The sequence below is a fragment of the Typopeltis vanoorti genome, chromosome 20, assembly GCF_054136105.1.
Source record: "Typopeltis vanoorti isolate ZY-2024b chromosome 20, IOZ_Tvanoo_1.0, whole genome shotgun sequence".
NCBI lineage: Eukaryota > Metazoa > Arthropoda > Arachnida > Uropygi > Thelyphonidae > Typopeltis > Typopeltis vanoorti.
The window spans coordinates 1,000,528-1,017,588 of record NC_143568.1 but is presented as its reverse complement, the minus strand read 5'-3'; the positions used below and the strand labels follow the sequence as shown (position 1 = coordinate 1,017,588).

General features: G+C 34.0%; 1 protein-coding gene across 8 annotated transcripts in view; it reads left to right on the top strand.

Moving 5' to 3' along the window:
• LOC150095188 (NHL repeat-containing protein 2) overlaps positions 1–17,061 on the top strand; it is a 239,799-nt gene that overhangs the window by 207,142 nt on the left and 15,596 nt on the right. For 3 of the 8 annotated variants that reach the window (XM_090410041.1, XM_090410043.1, XM_090410042.1), the window contains exons 10-11: positions 3,845–4,055; positions 14,105–14,628. In XM_090410041.1, coding sequence (XP_090266167.1) covers positions 3,845–4,055; positions 14,105–14,361 — 468 coding nt within the window. In that variant the 3' untranslated portion in view covers positions 14,362–14,628. Of the gene's footprint in view, positions 1–3,844; positions 4,056–14,104; positions 14,629–17,061 lie in introns of those variants that run through there. The other 5 variants (XM_090410047.1, XM_090410045.1, XM_090410046.1 and 2 more) reach the window with 5 other exon arrangements.

Below are 17,061 nucleotides of genomic sequence, written 5' to 3'. Positions count from 1 at the left end.
CTTAAGATGTTTTCTTCTAGTCAAAATTTGTGAACTGTTGTTACCACTCCTAAATGTTATCAAATGTTCTTCTCTCTTGTAGAAAAATGAATTCACAATTCCCAGATCAAACGCTACTGCAAAGTCCACAACCCTCTCTCCTTCCTGGTTCATCATTCCCACTACGTGACCACCATGCACCCTTTCACAGTCTCTATTCTGTCTCCCTATGTGTCCGTTCAAGTCTCCTCCCACAATCACCATCTCATTTTCTTCCAGTTCCCTCATTTCTTCATTTAATACATTCCAGAACTCATCTTTCTGCTCTGCTGTACAACCAACTTGCAGGGCATATACACATAATACGACCACCCACTCTTCTCCAAGACCCAATTTCATTCGCATGATCCTGTATCTGATCAATATATAAATTCTTGTTAATACTGTGGTTAATTTTAACCCTGTATAACTATCAGCATTGTAGCAGACATGTTAACTATTTATGTATTAGTGTGTTTATTAAGTCTGTGAAGAAAAAATCCATGCATTTTTATAAGTGGTGTGACCATTTTTTAAAAATTAATAATACCATTTTTCACTATACTTTTGCTTCTAAACACTTGTCTTGAATCACTTTTATGGAAAGAAGCCAACACTTTTTCTTCTTTGCTATTATAAACAGATGTTGTAAACATCATCAATTTCCTGATATGTACCCTCAAGGAGTGTTCTGTTTACTATGGCAGCACTACATCATTAAGTTTACATTATTAATCTCCTATCAGCAATTTTTCCCCAAATCAGTCTGTTGCTTGTGAGCACTCCAATGTTGTTGTATCTAATATTTCATGTTGTAAGGCACTTCCAACTGATCAATCCACCTAGAACTTTGTCTCTTTCCTGCCACCTTTGCATAAAGCACCTGTTTTTCTAACTTTTCCCTCACCCATTTTATTTAAGTGGCCACACCACCTTAGATTAGCTCTGCTGCACATTCTTGAATGCTAATAATGTCAAGTACCTTTCTGATATCTTAATTTTTAATATGATTCTGCCATTGATTCATTCAGTTTACTGTCCTAATTTTTCTCAGAACTCTCATATCTCTGATCTCTACTCTGATCAAGTGCTTTATTTCTAATCCAATTCTCAGATCCATAACTTAAAACTGGTTTGAACACTGTCTTGTATACTGTTAGTTTGGTGGTTTGGCTAATTTCTGTCTTATTCCATATATATTTATTCAGCTGGTTACCCACCATACCAGCTTTGTTTATTCTGTTATCTATTATCAGATTTAACTTGCCATCTTTACTAAAAACTGTGTCTAAACAGCTGAAATATTTAACTTGTACTGTAGATTCTCCATTCAGAATACAGCTGAAGTTTTCTTTTCTCCTGCCTAATTTCATAGTTTTAGTCTTTTTATTGCCGATCCCAAATTTGTTACAGCTGTTATTCACTTTAGTTAGAGAATCCTGTAGACTTGCACTAGATGTGTTTAGGAGTACATCATCATCATCTGCATAAAACAAAGAGCTAAGTTTGACATCGTCAATTCTAATATTGGGCAAAATGCCACTTTCTTTTATAATGTGATTCATATAGATGATGAATAAGAGTGCCGATAATTTTCATCCTCGTCTTACCCCTGATTTTACATTAAACCATCTTCCTGTATTTCCTTTAATTCTAACTGCTGATTGACAACTTAAATATAGCCTGTGTATTACTCTATTGTAAACATTCACTATCATAAAATCAATAAAATAAAGTCCTTAGATCTTTACTTATAACTGCATTAGTTCTTTCTGAATTATGTTTAGCTCTAACAAAACATTGTTGGATGGAGAGGGCCAGTGATATTATACGATATAGGAGCAACTCAGAAAACATTTGCAAAATAAATCTGTATAATGAAATATTTTTGTAAATACTTTTTTTTCTCAACTTTCCAAGTTTTACTATCCACTATTAATGAGCAGATTCTGCATATTACATCACTGGATAAAAAATAAGCTAATTAATTCTGTCTGCTGCATCTCTATTTTAGATATATTTTGCAGTTACCTTGCAGTGCAACTGAATGTTCTATGAGTGCTCATTAGTCATTCCATTATGACAAAATGATAATTAACAAAACATGTAATGACCGTCATTTCCCAATAAGAGATGTAATAAGTAAGGTCAACATATAAAAAAAAAAGCTAGTTATAACATAAAAAAAAAAAAAAACAGAATTGGCATTATGTAAATAAAGCTGATGATTAAACTGAAACTTCTCTTCCAGTTTTTTTTTTTTTTTTAAATTGTGAACTAAAAATTTTCACTCACAAGCCAATTTTTCAAGCCCTGTTTATGGTTACCTGAAAAGTTAATCATGATCAAACTAAAATAGAGGAGGAGAGGTTCCCTCATCTGCACATACTGCTAGTTTACATTTAACTGATTGACTAGTTTACCTCTTTTGTTTTTTTTTTTCAAAAAAAAAAAAAGGGGATCTTCTAATAAAAAAATTTTATATGTAAACAAGTAAGAAATGATTGCAGACAATCATAAAAAAAAAAAAAAATTGTGTTTCATAATATCATTCTTTATATTTATCTTGCATTCGTTAATGCATCAGTTGAACCTAGAGCCAATCTTAGTATATTTATTGTAGAAATTTCTTCTGCCTAATTTTGCTATTCATTAAATTTCATCCACTCATTGTGTAATTATTAATATCAGTTCAAATTGTTTTGCCAAATTTGCCATAAAAATGATCAAATCCCTGTCAAAATTAAATCTCGGGGACATATATATTCCTGTGTACATCTTAAATCTCCATTGTTATTAAATTCCATTCACTCATAATAGAGTTAGTGCAATATATAATTTTGACCTAATTTCTTCCTGTAAATGGTCCATTTGAAACAAAGAAGAATTAAGATGGCCTGGCAGATTTTGATTAATGATTCCAATCACTGAATTTAGTAAATTCTGTTTAGTTCGAGTCCCAAAATAACTTGCTTATGGCTGGATGAACAGACAAAATTAATTGGTGCTTGTGCTCCTCAAAAATGAGCTGAGTATCCTGAAAAATAGGTTTGCTGCAGTTTAGATGCAGCTACTGGACTGACATTATTGTTTTAATTGAGAATTAAATGGTAGAATTTCAACGACACACTATCAGTGGCAATCATAGTCTATCAGTGGCATAGTGTTATCAGCGATAACAGTACTACTGATATCGCTACTACTGATATATTGGCCAAGTGGTTCCTTTATTTGTGGTCTCTTTCTGTTTCACTACTTAGTATTTTTATATGTGACATGTTTTTTGGAGATATTATCTGATCTGGTACAATCCTTGAAGTCGGTACCCCTCTAAAAAGCTTCATGTTTGTACAAATTGATTCTTGCCCATCTATAATGGGCAAGAATCAATCAAAAAATGGGCTAACCATGCTGGCTTGGCTAACCGAGTGGTTAGTGTATCTGCTCTCCAGCCAAAAGGCTGCGGGTTCGAATCCTGCCGTGGGCATGGATGTTTGTGATTGTGTGGAAAAACCAGTGGTGGTGGTGGTTGGCGGTAGATGGCGTTGGTGTAGTTGCAGAGTGGATTGAGTGGTGAAGATAGAGTTGTAGAGCAGGTGCCTTCTCTCGATGAGTCTGTGGACTCCCTGGAACTGTCAAATAATAATTGAATAAAATCTATTCGTTAATTTCTTTGAATGATATCTTCTTCTGAGAATTATTGTACTTATAATTGATGAATACTGATATATCTCTACTGAATAACTACTTTTGTTTTGTTTTTTCTATATAATTTGATTTTCTAAATCAGTAAAGTGTAACTGATACTTTACTATTATTTATCTAGTTACCTGTGTTATTTCTTCCAACTTATGAACGAAGTGTCTGTGATGCATCCATCCCAAGAGACAAACTTTCAAATCCCGATATTACTGTAAAGATACCATTGGTAAGTTTTCCACTTTCAGGAATGGCAAAACTTTATCTTGATATACAGCTGGATGAAAATTTAAATTTAACTGAAGGAGCACCTCATAAATGGATCATTTCATTACCTGGTAAGTAAAATTTCCAGTTTGTTTATTTTTTTATTTTAGGTTATAAAAAAAGACTTTTAATTCCAGAAATTAATTTTAAAAATAATCTTGTACTACTTCAATCAAATTTTTTCTAAGAATCGGGTTGTGACAAAAACTCTTAAGCTAAGTATGTAGAAAGATACTGATTACAGTACTACTCTACCCAACTTACTGTAACGATGATAGTAAGATCAGCCTGCTGCTTTTATTCATCTGAGGTATAAGCTTTACACAGCTTACCAAATTTGACACATAAAATTCATTTAATGAAAGAACTAAAATAGATTTGAAAATTGTCAAAAGAACATAATTTTTTCTTTTTTTTCTTCTTCTATCCTCCTCTTCCTCTTTAGAGACAGTAAATAACATTCCTTTATAATTCACATTTGTCAACCAGTTTTGCTAAAGAAATTCAATTCAGACAGAATAAAATGAAAGATGGATTGGCCTCTTCCCTTTGCAGGCACTTCTACAAGTTGCATCAACTGATACAACGATAAATAACATTCCTGAGGTTGACTAAAATCCTTTTAGAAATTCAGTCCAATTGGACAAATGACAGGAAGTGGTTACTTTCTGTTGACATCTCTACAGATAAGGCAAATTACATTCTTCAGCTGATTTTGACTGATATGTAACCAGCTGTTTAGCTGACATTATTGATTTAATGTGAGAATGTAAATTCCCTCTGAAATTTGAGAATTACCATAACAGCAGCAACAGTACCAGTAATATAAATGTCAGCAAATTAAGTTCTTCAAAATTGCAGTTCCTTGGTTGTTTTTTTTTAGTTGACTCATGTTGTTAATAAAAAGTATTTTTGGCAATATCTATAATGGTCTACAGTATATTTCTGTCACTTGTTTTAAGATAGCATTTTTAATTTTATTTATTTTTATTTTTGCTTCACTGTAATGATAAAATGATATGCATACTGCTTCAAATTGAACATTGTAAGCAGTGGATGGCAAAGTTACTGTTAATTTGTAGTATATCAGAATTTCAATTATCCATGTTAATAGGAATCAGTGAGCATACCAGTTGCCAAACAAAAGCAAAAAAAAAAATGATTGCAGACAATCAGAGACAGACGGATGCATCTCATAAAGATAATTGTAAGAGATATTTACTTAAGGCAGCATGTGATGGAGTGGACTAGGGGTGGAAGAATATTGGACCTGGTCATAGGATCAGAAGAGCTATCCATAACCAAGTTGACAACTTGGTGAAAGTGACCATGTGGTCTTGACTTCAGAAATTGTAAAATATGAGGAATATTCTGTCAAAAAGGGATATTTGTGGAACTACAAGGCAGGTAATTATGATATGCTTAGGAAGAAGCTTAAATCTGTACCATAGCGTAAAACACTGCAGAGTACGGATGTTAGTGGTGCATGGGATATAGTTAAGGTCATTTAGATAAATCAGTATTAAATTGTATATCTCGAGTAAGGAGGGTTAATCGGGTAGGAGTTAGATGGATGAGTAATATCATTAAACATGAGCTACAGAAGAAGAGAATGCTGTGGAAGATATATAAAGAGAAAGGTGACCAGCATGGCAAGGAAGGCAAAATCAAATTATGAGAAGAATTTAGCCGAGCAGGCCAAAGGAAATCCCAAAGAGTTCCTTCGTTATGTGGCAAGTAAGAGGAAGAACAACTATGGAAGATTAACCTTAATTAGTGATGATGCTCCTCATGACATCCATCTGGTTAAGTGGATAAGAGGGTGTGTGTGCTGGACAGATATCAAAAAGTGGTATATGGAGGGGGAGAATCAAGGTGAAAACAGTGACTAGTGGTGTACCACAAGGTTCAGTGCTGGGACCATTGCTGTTCAGTTTGTACATAAATGATATAGGAAATGATCTGAAAGAAATATTCAGTTGTTTGCTCATGATGCAAAACTAGATAGCGTAATAGTTAATCAAGGCAATGTGGAGAGCTTGCAGAACAATTTAAATAGGTTGTCAGTATGGGCAAAAGATAATGGGTATCAGTTTAATGTCAAAAAATGTAAAGTTATGCACTTTGGGATAAATAGATTACAAGCTGTGTATCACATTGATGGCACTGCACTCCAGGAAATAGATGAAGCTAGAGATTTAGGGGGGGTAGACAGAGTTAAAGTTTAGAGGACATATCACTAAGGTAGCCCATAAGATTACTTGAATATTGAAGAACACATTAACAAGTAGAGATAAGGAAGTTGTTATTCCTTTTTATAAGGCTTTGATATGCCCACATCTGGATTGCTGTGCTCAAGTCTGGTCATCTGGGTTTCTTGTGGAAGTGGAAGCGGTGGAGAGGATTCAGAGGCGAGTGACCAAGATGGTGAGTGGCTTGTGGAATGTGCCCTATGAGGATAGATTGAAGGTGTGTGGATTGCAGAAGTTGGTTGATAGGAGAAAAAGAGAGGATATGATAGAAATGTTTAAGTTGCTTAAAGGATTTTATAAGATAATGTGCAGGGAAAATGTTTCGGCATTTGTAGAGGGACCAGAACAAGGGGGTTATCCCTGAAAGTTGAATAAAGGTGTGGTCAGTAGGGGTGTGAGGACTAGATTTTTTGCTTGGAAAGTGTGAATGAGTGGAATGGGTTGCCAGAGTCAGTTGTGAGTGCTTTTTCTATTAATGGGTTCAAGGAAAAGTATGATAGATTGGGTCTCCTGCAATGAGTCTTTGGACTCCATGGAGGTGCCTCCATATAATAATAAAGCATTCTTACATAATCACACCATCTGTTATCACAACATTTGACATAGCCATTATTGTAAACATGTTTAGACATAGTTTTGCTTTGCCTAATTTGGCCATTAAATGGTCTATTTAAAATAACACATTTTGTTTGTGATTCAAGGTTAATAAATTTCATCAAATTCAAACCTGGAGCAATTATTATTTTTTTTTATTGCTTTGCCAAGAAATGGTCTAGTTATAATGGAAGGGGTAGGAGAGAATATATATATATATCATTTGATATAAAAGTGGCTTAATAATATCAGAAAAAACAGTGCAAAAAGATATCATTTTGCTGATAAAACTATTTTCCTGTTACAGTTTGTTTTTATCAATCAGTCTTGAACAACCTAGAACTGCAACCTAAAGGCTGCAGTTCATTTGAAAAACATTTGTTTCTAGGATAGTGAAATTTTAAAAAATGAAAAAATTATTTTCTCAAGATTTCAGAAAGTCACCCAAATGAATTCATACTTGAGTTCATCAAAATATGCCTTAAATCTAAGCAACTTATCTTATACAAAATGTTAAATATCAAGTGATGTAAGTTTTAGTTATTTCATTCTCTTGAATGGAGCTTTCATGTTATTCATCTGCCCTTCAGCTAGATGTAACAATATTGTTAAAAACTATCTTGAATCTTCAAAAAAAAAAAAGTTACTATGTGTTATTATCTCTCTCTCTCTCTCAAACACACACACACATATGAGTATGTCATTCATTGTGTTTTAGAAGCTAATAGGAAAACATGGAAATGAATGCAATTAAGGAGTCTCTGCAATACTTGTAAAGTCATTAAAGCCATCAGGCAGCTGGAATTGATATCATGCAACCTGAAATGCTTGAATACAGTAGTATCAAAGTTTTACATTAAATAAATAAATAAATAAATTTATTGTGGATGATTGAAGTAGAGCTGTTGTCATTTGATAATTGATAAGAAAAAGGAAATAAAAGTGATTTTTTTTTTTTATGACAATCCCATACAGGAAAGATTTTTCAACCTACAATGCATTGTGGGTGAAGTTGAGAAAGCAGAAATTTGTTACCATTGGATTTGAAGATTATACTCTAGGAAATGCATACAAGGGAAGACTGTTTCAAAAGACAATAATAGAAGGAATGAATGAAGAGAGAGAAAAGTTTATTCTGTGATTTTTTTTAGTTAAATTATGAATGAGTGTGAATAAATAGCACGTTTTAACAGATTTGAATAGAATGGAACCAATTTAATTCTAATGACCAGCAACCATGAAAATCTTACAACTCTTTTGTGAAAGAGAATGTTAACAGTCGGTCATTAACCTGGTTATTATTATTCTTGTGTAGAGGCTTAAGTGCTGTGAGGACATTATGTTGGAGGTTTAATGGATTTTTTACAACACTCAAAAAGAATTAAAATAGAATTTAATACTTCCTATATTTCGTCCTAGTCACTAGGACATCTACGGGGATTACAAAGACAATTAATGTAATATGCACACAAAAACTTACAATACTAAGCCCAACCATGTGGGTGACAATAAAGTCCTATCTAGGTGGAGCACCCTCTAAGGGCAGTAGTAGGTGGCCTGGAATTAATCTGGTTACTTTTTTTCTTGTACAGAGTTAAGTAGTTTTAGGAAGCTCATAGAGAGCTTACATCATCCCAGATGTAAGAACAACATTCAACAGTTGAACAGATTTTTGATTTGTTTAGTTAATACCTTTTCAAAGGTAAAATAATACTCTGACTGTGAAAGAGAAAACCTAATTTGCTGAATGCTTAGCAGGTGATATTTGCAAGAAGAGGTCTAGGTATTGTCAGAGGAAAGAAAACTACCATTAAAATTAACACACTGAAGTTGTGTAATTTGCTTAGGAAAAGGTTGTCAAATGAGAAAGAGGAATGTTGCAGATGTCATCAACAAACAAAATTGTGGATCAGACTTGTAATTAATTATATTTGAAGAAATTATATTCTTATTTAATCTTTTACCTAAATGTAAGCAAATGAAGTTTGCACAGGAAATATCTTCATAACTAGACAACTTTTTGACCACTTTCAACCTTTATTAGGTTGAAACCAGTCTAGATAGTAGCTTTTCAAAACGTTTTTGCATTATGGGATACGTAGACAATTGTGAAGTCAACAGCTTCTGTATACAAGTAGCATAGTCATGAAGATATTTTATATGCAAACTTTGTTTACTTGCAGTTCAGTAAATGATTGAATAAGAATATAATTTATTATTATTAAGATAGACCTTCAGGGAATCAGAGATTCATCGAGGGAGACCACATACTACACACACCAGCTATCATACTTATTCTTGAATTCATTCACACTGCTTGCACTCGCAACATCCAATGGCAATCCATTCCAATCATGCACTACCCTCTGAGAGAAAAATCTACCCCCCTCACACCCTTCTTAGCAGCCTTCATTCTCAGCTTCCAAGGATGCTCTCTTGTCCTTTTCCCACCCTCCATAAATTGAAAAATTCCATTAATTGAAATCCTGTATGACCCTTTCAGAAGTTTGTAAGTCTCAATCATATCATCCCTCTTTCTCCTGTTTGCAGTCTCTACAAATTCTCAGTCTGTCTTCATAATCAGTATTCCACAATCCTGATATCATTTTTAACACTCTCCTTTTGTACTCTCTCCAGTATATCAGAATCACAACGAAAACCAGGAGGCCAGACCTGTGCACAATAGTCCCAGTGAGGTCTTATCAAGGCCTTTTAAAGAGGCAAAATAACATCCTTATCTTTACATGTGAACATTCATATCAGCATTGCAATTATCTTTTGAGTTGTGTTTGCAATCTTTGCCACATGGCCTTTAAATTTCAACTTCCTATCTACTAACACTCCAAGATCCCTAGCCTCATCAGTTTCTTCTAGCCTAATCCCACCAATATAATACGATATTGGATATTGTTGTGTCCCAATTTATGATTTTTATTCTATCTAGTTATTTCCCCTTTATCTATGTTCAACTATTATCTACGCACGAGATATCACCAAAATTTTTACTAATACATAAGTTAATTCTCCCCTTGGTATCCCTAATATTTGTATTATGCTGCGCCTTTTGGGACATTTAGTTTAAGATATTATATACAAAAACAAGGAGAAAGAACTAAAATATGTCTGAAAGTGAAACTATGTTGCAGTCGTGACACTTTATCTCGTTTCTTAACACATTAATTTCCTGCGTGATTAGGTTCGTAATTTTTCAAGTGGTGCATTAGACAGCAATTTCAGACAACTGTTTTATCATCGGACAAAAGTTTATTAAATTCCTTAACATGGTACAATTCAAATATTAGTTATTACTCAATTCAATGCTATACTAAATATTTACAAACTGACATTAGCTTATCATAAATAATTAAGCTATGATCCTATAATGGGTATTACGATCATGCCGCCATACACATTCAACACATAAATTCATTTGAACATGGACATATAAGATTAATTCACACTATTTAACTATCCAAACTTAAGTAGATTAACTAAACTATTTACTGCACTGACACATAACTATGACATTTAAACTTTCTTATACAATATATTAGACATGCAGAATTCTCAGGACACTTAATTACTCATATAATATTAACATTAGTAAGCTTACTTTCATTATATTCTGTCATATACTAAAGTCCTAGTATTGTTTTCTTGGTCACTTCAACAGTTCAGTATTAGAATAATGATAACTAATACAGACGAATCTTAGTTAACACGAGATATATTTTACAGTACCTTTCTTTCTTGAATTTTCCATATGGGCCTCTACCTTTTTCTGATCGAACTATCTTGGTATAACCTCTCTGATAATCTGTTTCTCCTACGTTCCTTTTGGAATTGAACTATGCTTACGCGGTCTTAACCTCTCGTAACTTAGGACACACTTTGAATCATCTATATAACGGCTGTACAACTCGCGACGTGGACATCGATTTCTTTACTTCTTTCCTTTTCTCGTAGTTGACACTGGAGTTGAAACACAAAGAATATGCTTTCTTTTCTTTGACTATATGGCATTCCTCACTTCTTACATAGGAAGTATGGAATCAAAATCCCCCTCACTTTCATTTCCGTGTTGTGACGACAGAGATATAACCCCTATCTCGCCACTCAGGAAAACACCGTGAAATGTGCTATAAATTCCTGTACTTCTCATGTGCGGGATAAATATACATACTGTATATAGATATAATTCCTCTCTCCCCCCTTAACTCCCTCATCTCATCTGTTCATATCCATAAATTCATTTGGTTTTCTGCATATCCTCGTGGTTGTATCTGTGTTTATTTCACAATATGATGTAGTGTCCAGTATTAACTTTTTTTTTTTTTTTTCACAGAAGTTAGTGATGTACAGAATGACTGTTGTTTGTCCTAATCCCTAATCATTTTGGACTATTAATCTGTCCTGTATTCCATCTTATTAATATTTGTTCTGGATTTTCCAACCCTATTAATATTCTGCCTGATGTAACTTCAGTTCCAGGTTGAGTATCATTCACTGCATACTTTTATTCAGCAGATGCATTTAACAGAACATTACTTTCCAAATTTGAAAATTAGCAAAAAAAAAAAAAAAAAAAAAAAAAGCTTCAAAGCATTGTTTTTTCTCCTCCTGTGCAGATGAATGTAATCATTGCATGTTAACTACTTTTGACCACATTGCAGTTTTCCTCTTTGTTTCTTAAAGTTTTCCAAGAATTTAAGTACATTCAAACCAATATATAGAGGACAGTGGTGTGAGAGTTGTGTAGGCATCACTAGAAGTTGCATCATCCAACTGTTATATCTTCTTTGTCTTTGTGTGGCATCACTTTCTTGTAAATTTTCTATCTTAAATCCTTGTCGTACCAACTAAGCCTGAAATCTCTAACCTATCTCTCTGGAGCTGCTTCTCTATTCGGAACTCTGACAAAATTTATTTTATTTTAGCTGCGCCAGCCAGAGTCCTAGTACAGAAGAGTTCTTGTACAAAGAAACCTTCCCAGAGTTTAAGTATTACCTAATCTTATTAAAGTATTAAGTGCCTATAGAAACTTCAGCATTGCAGTCATGGTCTAAACTTTCTTTAATTTCCCCTTATTCACAGATTCGAACTTTAGCGAGTGGTAATTTCAATCTTATGCTCAGACAGACTCAGACTTACATAGGAAAAACATGCTTATTAATTATCAAGATTACATACATCAAAGATATGTCATATCAAATTTCTAATTTACTAGCTAAACAATAAGGAACATTCTAATTATCAAAATACTCTAATCTTACATCTCTAGGTTAAATAAGTACACATTCATCATAAAACACTAGTTCAAATTCTAAATAAGACTTGCTAACAAAGATCAATTCACATTCAACTAAGTGTTGCAAGCTCTCATGCTTTCAGATTACTGGATCAATATGATTAATACGTATATTCAAATCTAATCAAGATCAACACTAAAAAACAGGTAAAACAAGGCAGTGGTAATCAAACAGGCAAGTTATTTATACACTCTCATGATTCATCTAAATCACAAACATGGTTCTCGATATCAAACTAAATTACTGCTACTAACAACCCATACACATTAACTAGGGTTTAGACAATCTAAGAACGTAGACTACCAGTCCAATTCATTTAACTTAACACATGAAACTGTCTCTAAATTCTCACCATCTTCTTTTCTAATCTCTGTCCATTTTTTTACGCTTACCACTAATATATAATACAAAAATGAAGATTTTGTACGTTACCACCTTGTTAGACAATTTCTCGATCCTTCCGTCTGTTCTTTGTTATGGATTGTTCCTCTGTACGGTGATCTGCCTCCACGTGGAGTCACATGCTCATCCCGATTTTTTTCCTTTGTTTCCTCTGGGCTTACGAACTTTTCGCGATGCTGCTTTTAAAACAAATTATCTTCAAAGGGAATTCTTTGCTGCCTTCTCATCGGTTAGAACCAGACCGATGGCCGAAACTCGAAACAATGTCGTCATCTCGTGCTCAACTTTTTCGATTTGCGCCACTCAGCAACTAGAAACATTGCCGCCATGCCATCATCGGATATCAGCCATGCTGACCCGCCTCGGAACTACGAGCGATAAGCTCGCTACCGCCCTGCCGTCTTATCAGCCGTGCTGACCCGCTTCGGAATTACGAACCATAAACTTGCTGCTGCCATGCCGTCTTATCAGATATCAGCCATGCTTGACCCGCTTCGGAACTACGAGCCAGTAACCCACGTGGGGGGGGGGGGCACACGCGACCGGGGAACACCACAGGAACCAAAACCAGAAACGTAGAAGGAACTAAGAAAGAGTCTCCAGCCAGTGAGTTCGTTTTTAAACTCCTCTATAGCGCATTCTTTTGTATTCTAAGCTTGTCTATGACGCTTTCCAATTGGCTGTCACCTCCTCGCTGAACGAGGATCGCTCTCTTCGGGGAATGCGAAATTCGAGCGCTTTCCACGAATGCCTACTCATCGTTCGTTACGTCATCTTTGGTGATCACACAGCAACCTTTGAACTTTCGTTCGCATGACAATACGCGATTTTAATATTGGTGCTTTTGAAAGTTTAAGATTTCCATCTATTTTAGACAATACTTTAAACATAGTACAATCTAATACTTATTTCCTTCTTCAATTTCATTTTAATTTAGGATTCAATTTCTTCCTTTTTATTTTAATTCCTTTCTTAAGCAAAGTTAACATCTGCATTTTTTTACATATTATGTCTGTTTTGCCAAGAATACAAGTGTGCTTTTGCTTGATATGGTTGTTCTTGTTAAATCTTGAATGGAGCAGTTCTATTCTTGATAGAACCATCATTCAAGATCTAACACAACTAATGGAATGATGCAACTAGCTTCTTTGAAACCGAAGGCAATTTCCTGCTTTTTTCTATATGAATATTTATTACCATTCACCTGCTAGAACTGTATTGAATGCATGCATTTTTCTAACAGAAGCATATTAACAGAATGTGGCTTGCCAACTTTGAAGTGTTAAATCCAGTTTACCGACAAGATATGCTGGCCTCATAGCCTTGGTTTCTTCAGCCCTGTATTCAGAAAACCACAATAACAGTCCAGAAAGAACTGGATTATACAGTTCCATGTAGGCATTAATCTGGTATATTTGCATTATACCCTAGCATGTTTGTATTATTTCTTTATTGTAGTACTGACTGACAGATCAGTTAAATGCATGTAAATCAATGTATTTCATTTTATATTGTTTCTTGCACATTGCAACTGCTTTCAGGTTTGAATTTTGATTCTTATAGATAATGGATGTCTTCATATTGATTCCAGCTCTGGAACCATAACGGACCTTGCAAAACAGCCAGAATACCATTTTAAGTGGAGCTCAAATGATAATTCTCTTATTTATACTGAAGCAGAAATAGAAGTTTGTTTATATTTGTGTAAAAAATCAGACAAAGTATGTTTTATGAGGACTATTAAATTTAGTGTGCCATTTGTAGTTAGCCAGAATTTGGAAAATGCAACAACTTTATTGCCTTGTACAATATCAGCATGATATGTTATATTCAGAATTTACTTTAACTAATGTTATCTTATTATATTCTACTCAAAACACTTCCTAAATTTTATATATTAGTGTGTAAATTACTAAACTGTTAACTTGTTATATCTTTATGAACAAATATTCGTGTCTTATATATATGACGGTGATTTGTTTTACAAATCACCCCAGAGAAGGCTGATTTGTCAACAAAGAGATGCAAAGTAATATCCAAGTCAGTTTGTTAAATTTAGATGAATAAAATACTTATTACGATAGGTATTTGTAAAAATTATTTTATAGAAAGAGGAGAGAAAGTAGTGAAAAAGTTCCAACAAAATACAGTTTGGAAATTCTCATTGGATCAACAGTAATTAAAGCCACCTTACATGGCACATAGCTTCTTAGAGCAGTGTCAACTTCATCTTCCCTGTTTATGTGATCACAGAGATCACAGGAAAGATGTGTTTTGCATGGCTGAGAGGGGCTATTCCTTGTATGGTCGTTGTAGCCTGTTACAACAAATGGGTGCTGGAAAACCATGAATATTGCTGCATTCATGGTTTTCCAGCATGCATGCATACTTTCCCTAGTTGGAGAAAATGCTAACTGGACCTGTAGATGGCTTTCATTATCTTACTTATTGGGGCCTGATGTGACATACTCTGTTTGTTCTCCAGAACAAGGTGTCCAGTTTTGCTTCCCCTCCCCTCTTTTTTTTTAACAACACACTTTCTTGGGCCAATGCATATGCCATTCATTATGGGGAAAGGTCACTACCCAGAGTGGTTTCAGCCTTTGAGGTCTTGTCATAGAAAGGTCTGTGAAGATATTGTGAGAAAAATCAGTGGCAGAATTTGCATTTTTGTATATATATACAAGCAGCGAAATGGTGTATTACCATATTAAAATACTGTAGATGGAAAGCGTTGATAGTTGTAAAAATTGATTTTGGGTCAAAAAGTAAATTATGCTTGATAGAATATTTTTGTTTTGTTCTTGCTTATAAATGATAAAAACAAGAATATGATTTCTTGTCAGGTTTAAATCTTGTTTAATTCTTTATCCAAGTGTAAGCAAACAGAGCTTGTGCATGACTAGGCTACTTGCATATAGAAGCTAATGACTTTGCATTAATTGCTGTGTATTCCATAATGCAAAGCACACATCCTTTCAGGTGTGTATGATGCTATACATTATGGGAAGGGCACATTACACAGGCTGGTTTCTACCTTTATTAAGGACTCTTCAGTGGGAGCCAGATTCAGAAGAGATAATATCAAGATTGAAGTAATGCAGATATCATATATATCCCATATATATAAATAGCAGAAAAGGTGTCACATCTTATTATTAATATAAGATGTAATAAGAATAAAACAAGTTGTAGAAATTTTTTTTCACTTGGTTACAAATTTAAAATGTCCTTGGTTTCTCTTCGGTGTGGCTTCCACTGATGAGCCCCCCCCCCCAGTAAAGATTGAAACTGGTCTGATTATGGCCTTTCTCATAATGCATAGCATCATACACACCCAAAAGGATGTGTGCCTGGCATTTAATGTGAAGTCATCAGCTTCTGTATACAGAAGCTAATGACTTCCAGAGTATTTTAATAATATGGTGTGACACCTTGTAACCACTTGTATATAGGATATATATGACTTCTGCATTACTTCAACCTTGATATTGTTATAAAGATTAGAGATTATTTATTTTGTTAATTATCAATCCTGTTGGCTGCATCATTTGTTTTGATAATTATTAATCTCCATTTGTTATGAGATTTTCTCTATAACAATTATTTCTATTTCTGAGTGTTTTTATATATGCACAAGGGTTCAATTCCGATTGAACTATTGTTTTTATTGATTAATAAAACAAAAACAATATATACACTTTAAATAAAATTACACAATTAACTACAAAATTAACTGGATCCAAGGATTTTAAAATCAACTTACACTTTAGAGATCACCCATTCTCTGACTCATTCTATTACTGGTTTGTTTAACATATACTTAATCACGTCTACTAGACTAAACACCTTGTTTACACAATAACGAAATGTTCAGTCGGTTTCTTTGTTAAGGCCTATTTCCGAAGATATGATTCTGTTCTTCTTTTCCATAGGATCCTTTCTCATCATGCTTATGTAGCACACATTATTCCCCCTGACTGAAGTATAGATATTCTGAATTCACTAAAGTATAAGTACTCTTACCTCATGCAGTTCAATTTTGTTAATTTTCGTACCAGCAAAAAAGGTTTCTTCTATTGCTTTATCTAAGTTGCTATATTCCATCTCCTTTTCCAGTAGAAATAACAGATAGATCCGGCTTCCTTAAAACAGATGAAATTTTCCAATCAGTGTTTCCTTGAACATTCCTATAGAACGTCATTTGCAATATTTTCTTTTATTTACCAATACTTATTTACAGTCTTAACTCCTTCACTTTAAAGGCTCGCAGTTCTACAATTCCTTTTTTGAAATCTTCTATTAATATTCCTCCCACTGTCACATACAACTAAATAAACTTCTTCAGAACAAAATTCCTCCGTCTGTGTTCTTAAATTTCCATTAGCTCTACCCTGTTTTTCCTCCGTTACCTCGATACCGAACACTATCTCTGTCAGCTGTCAATCACCCATCAAACTCCTCAGCAAGCATGCGCACTCCGTGTAAGTGACAAGCTAGAAGGTATTTATAATAGCTGA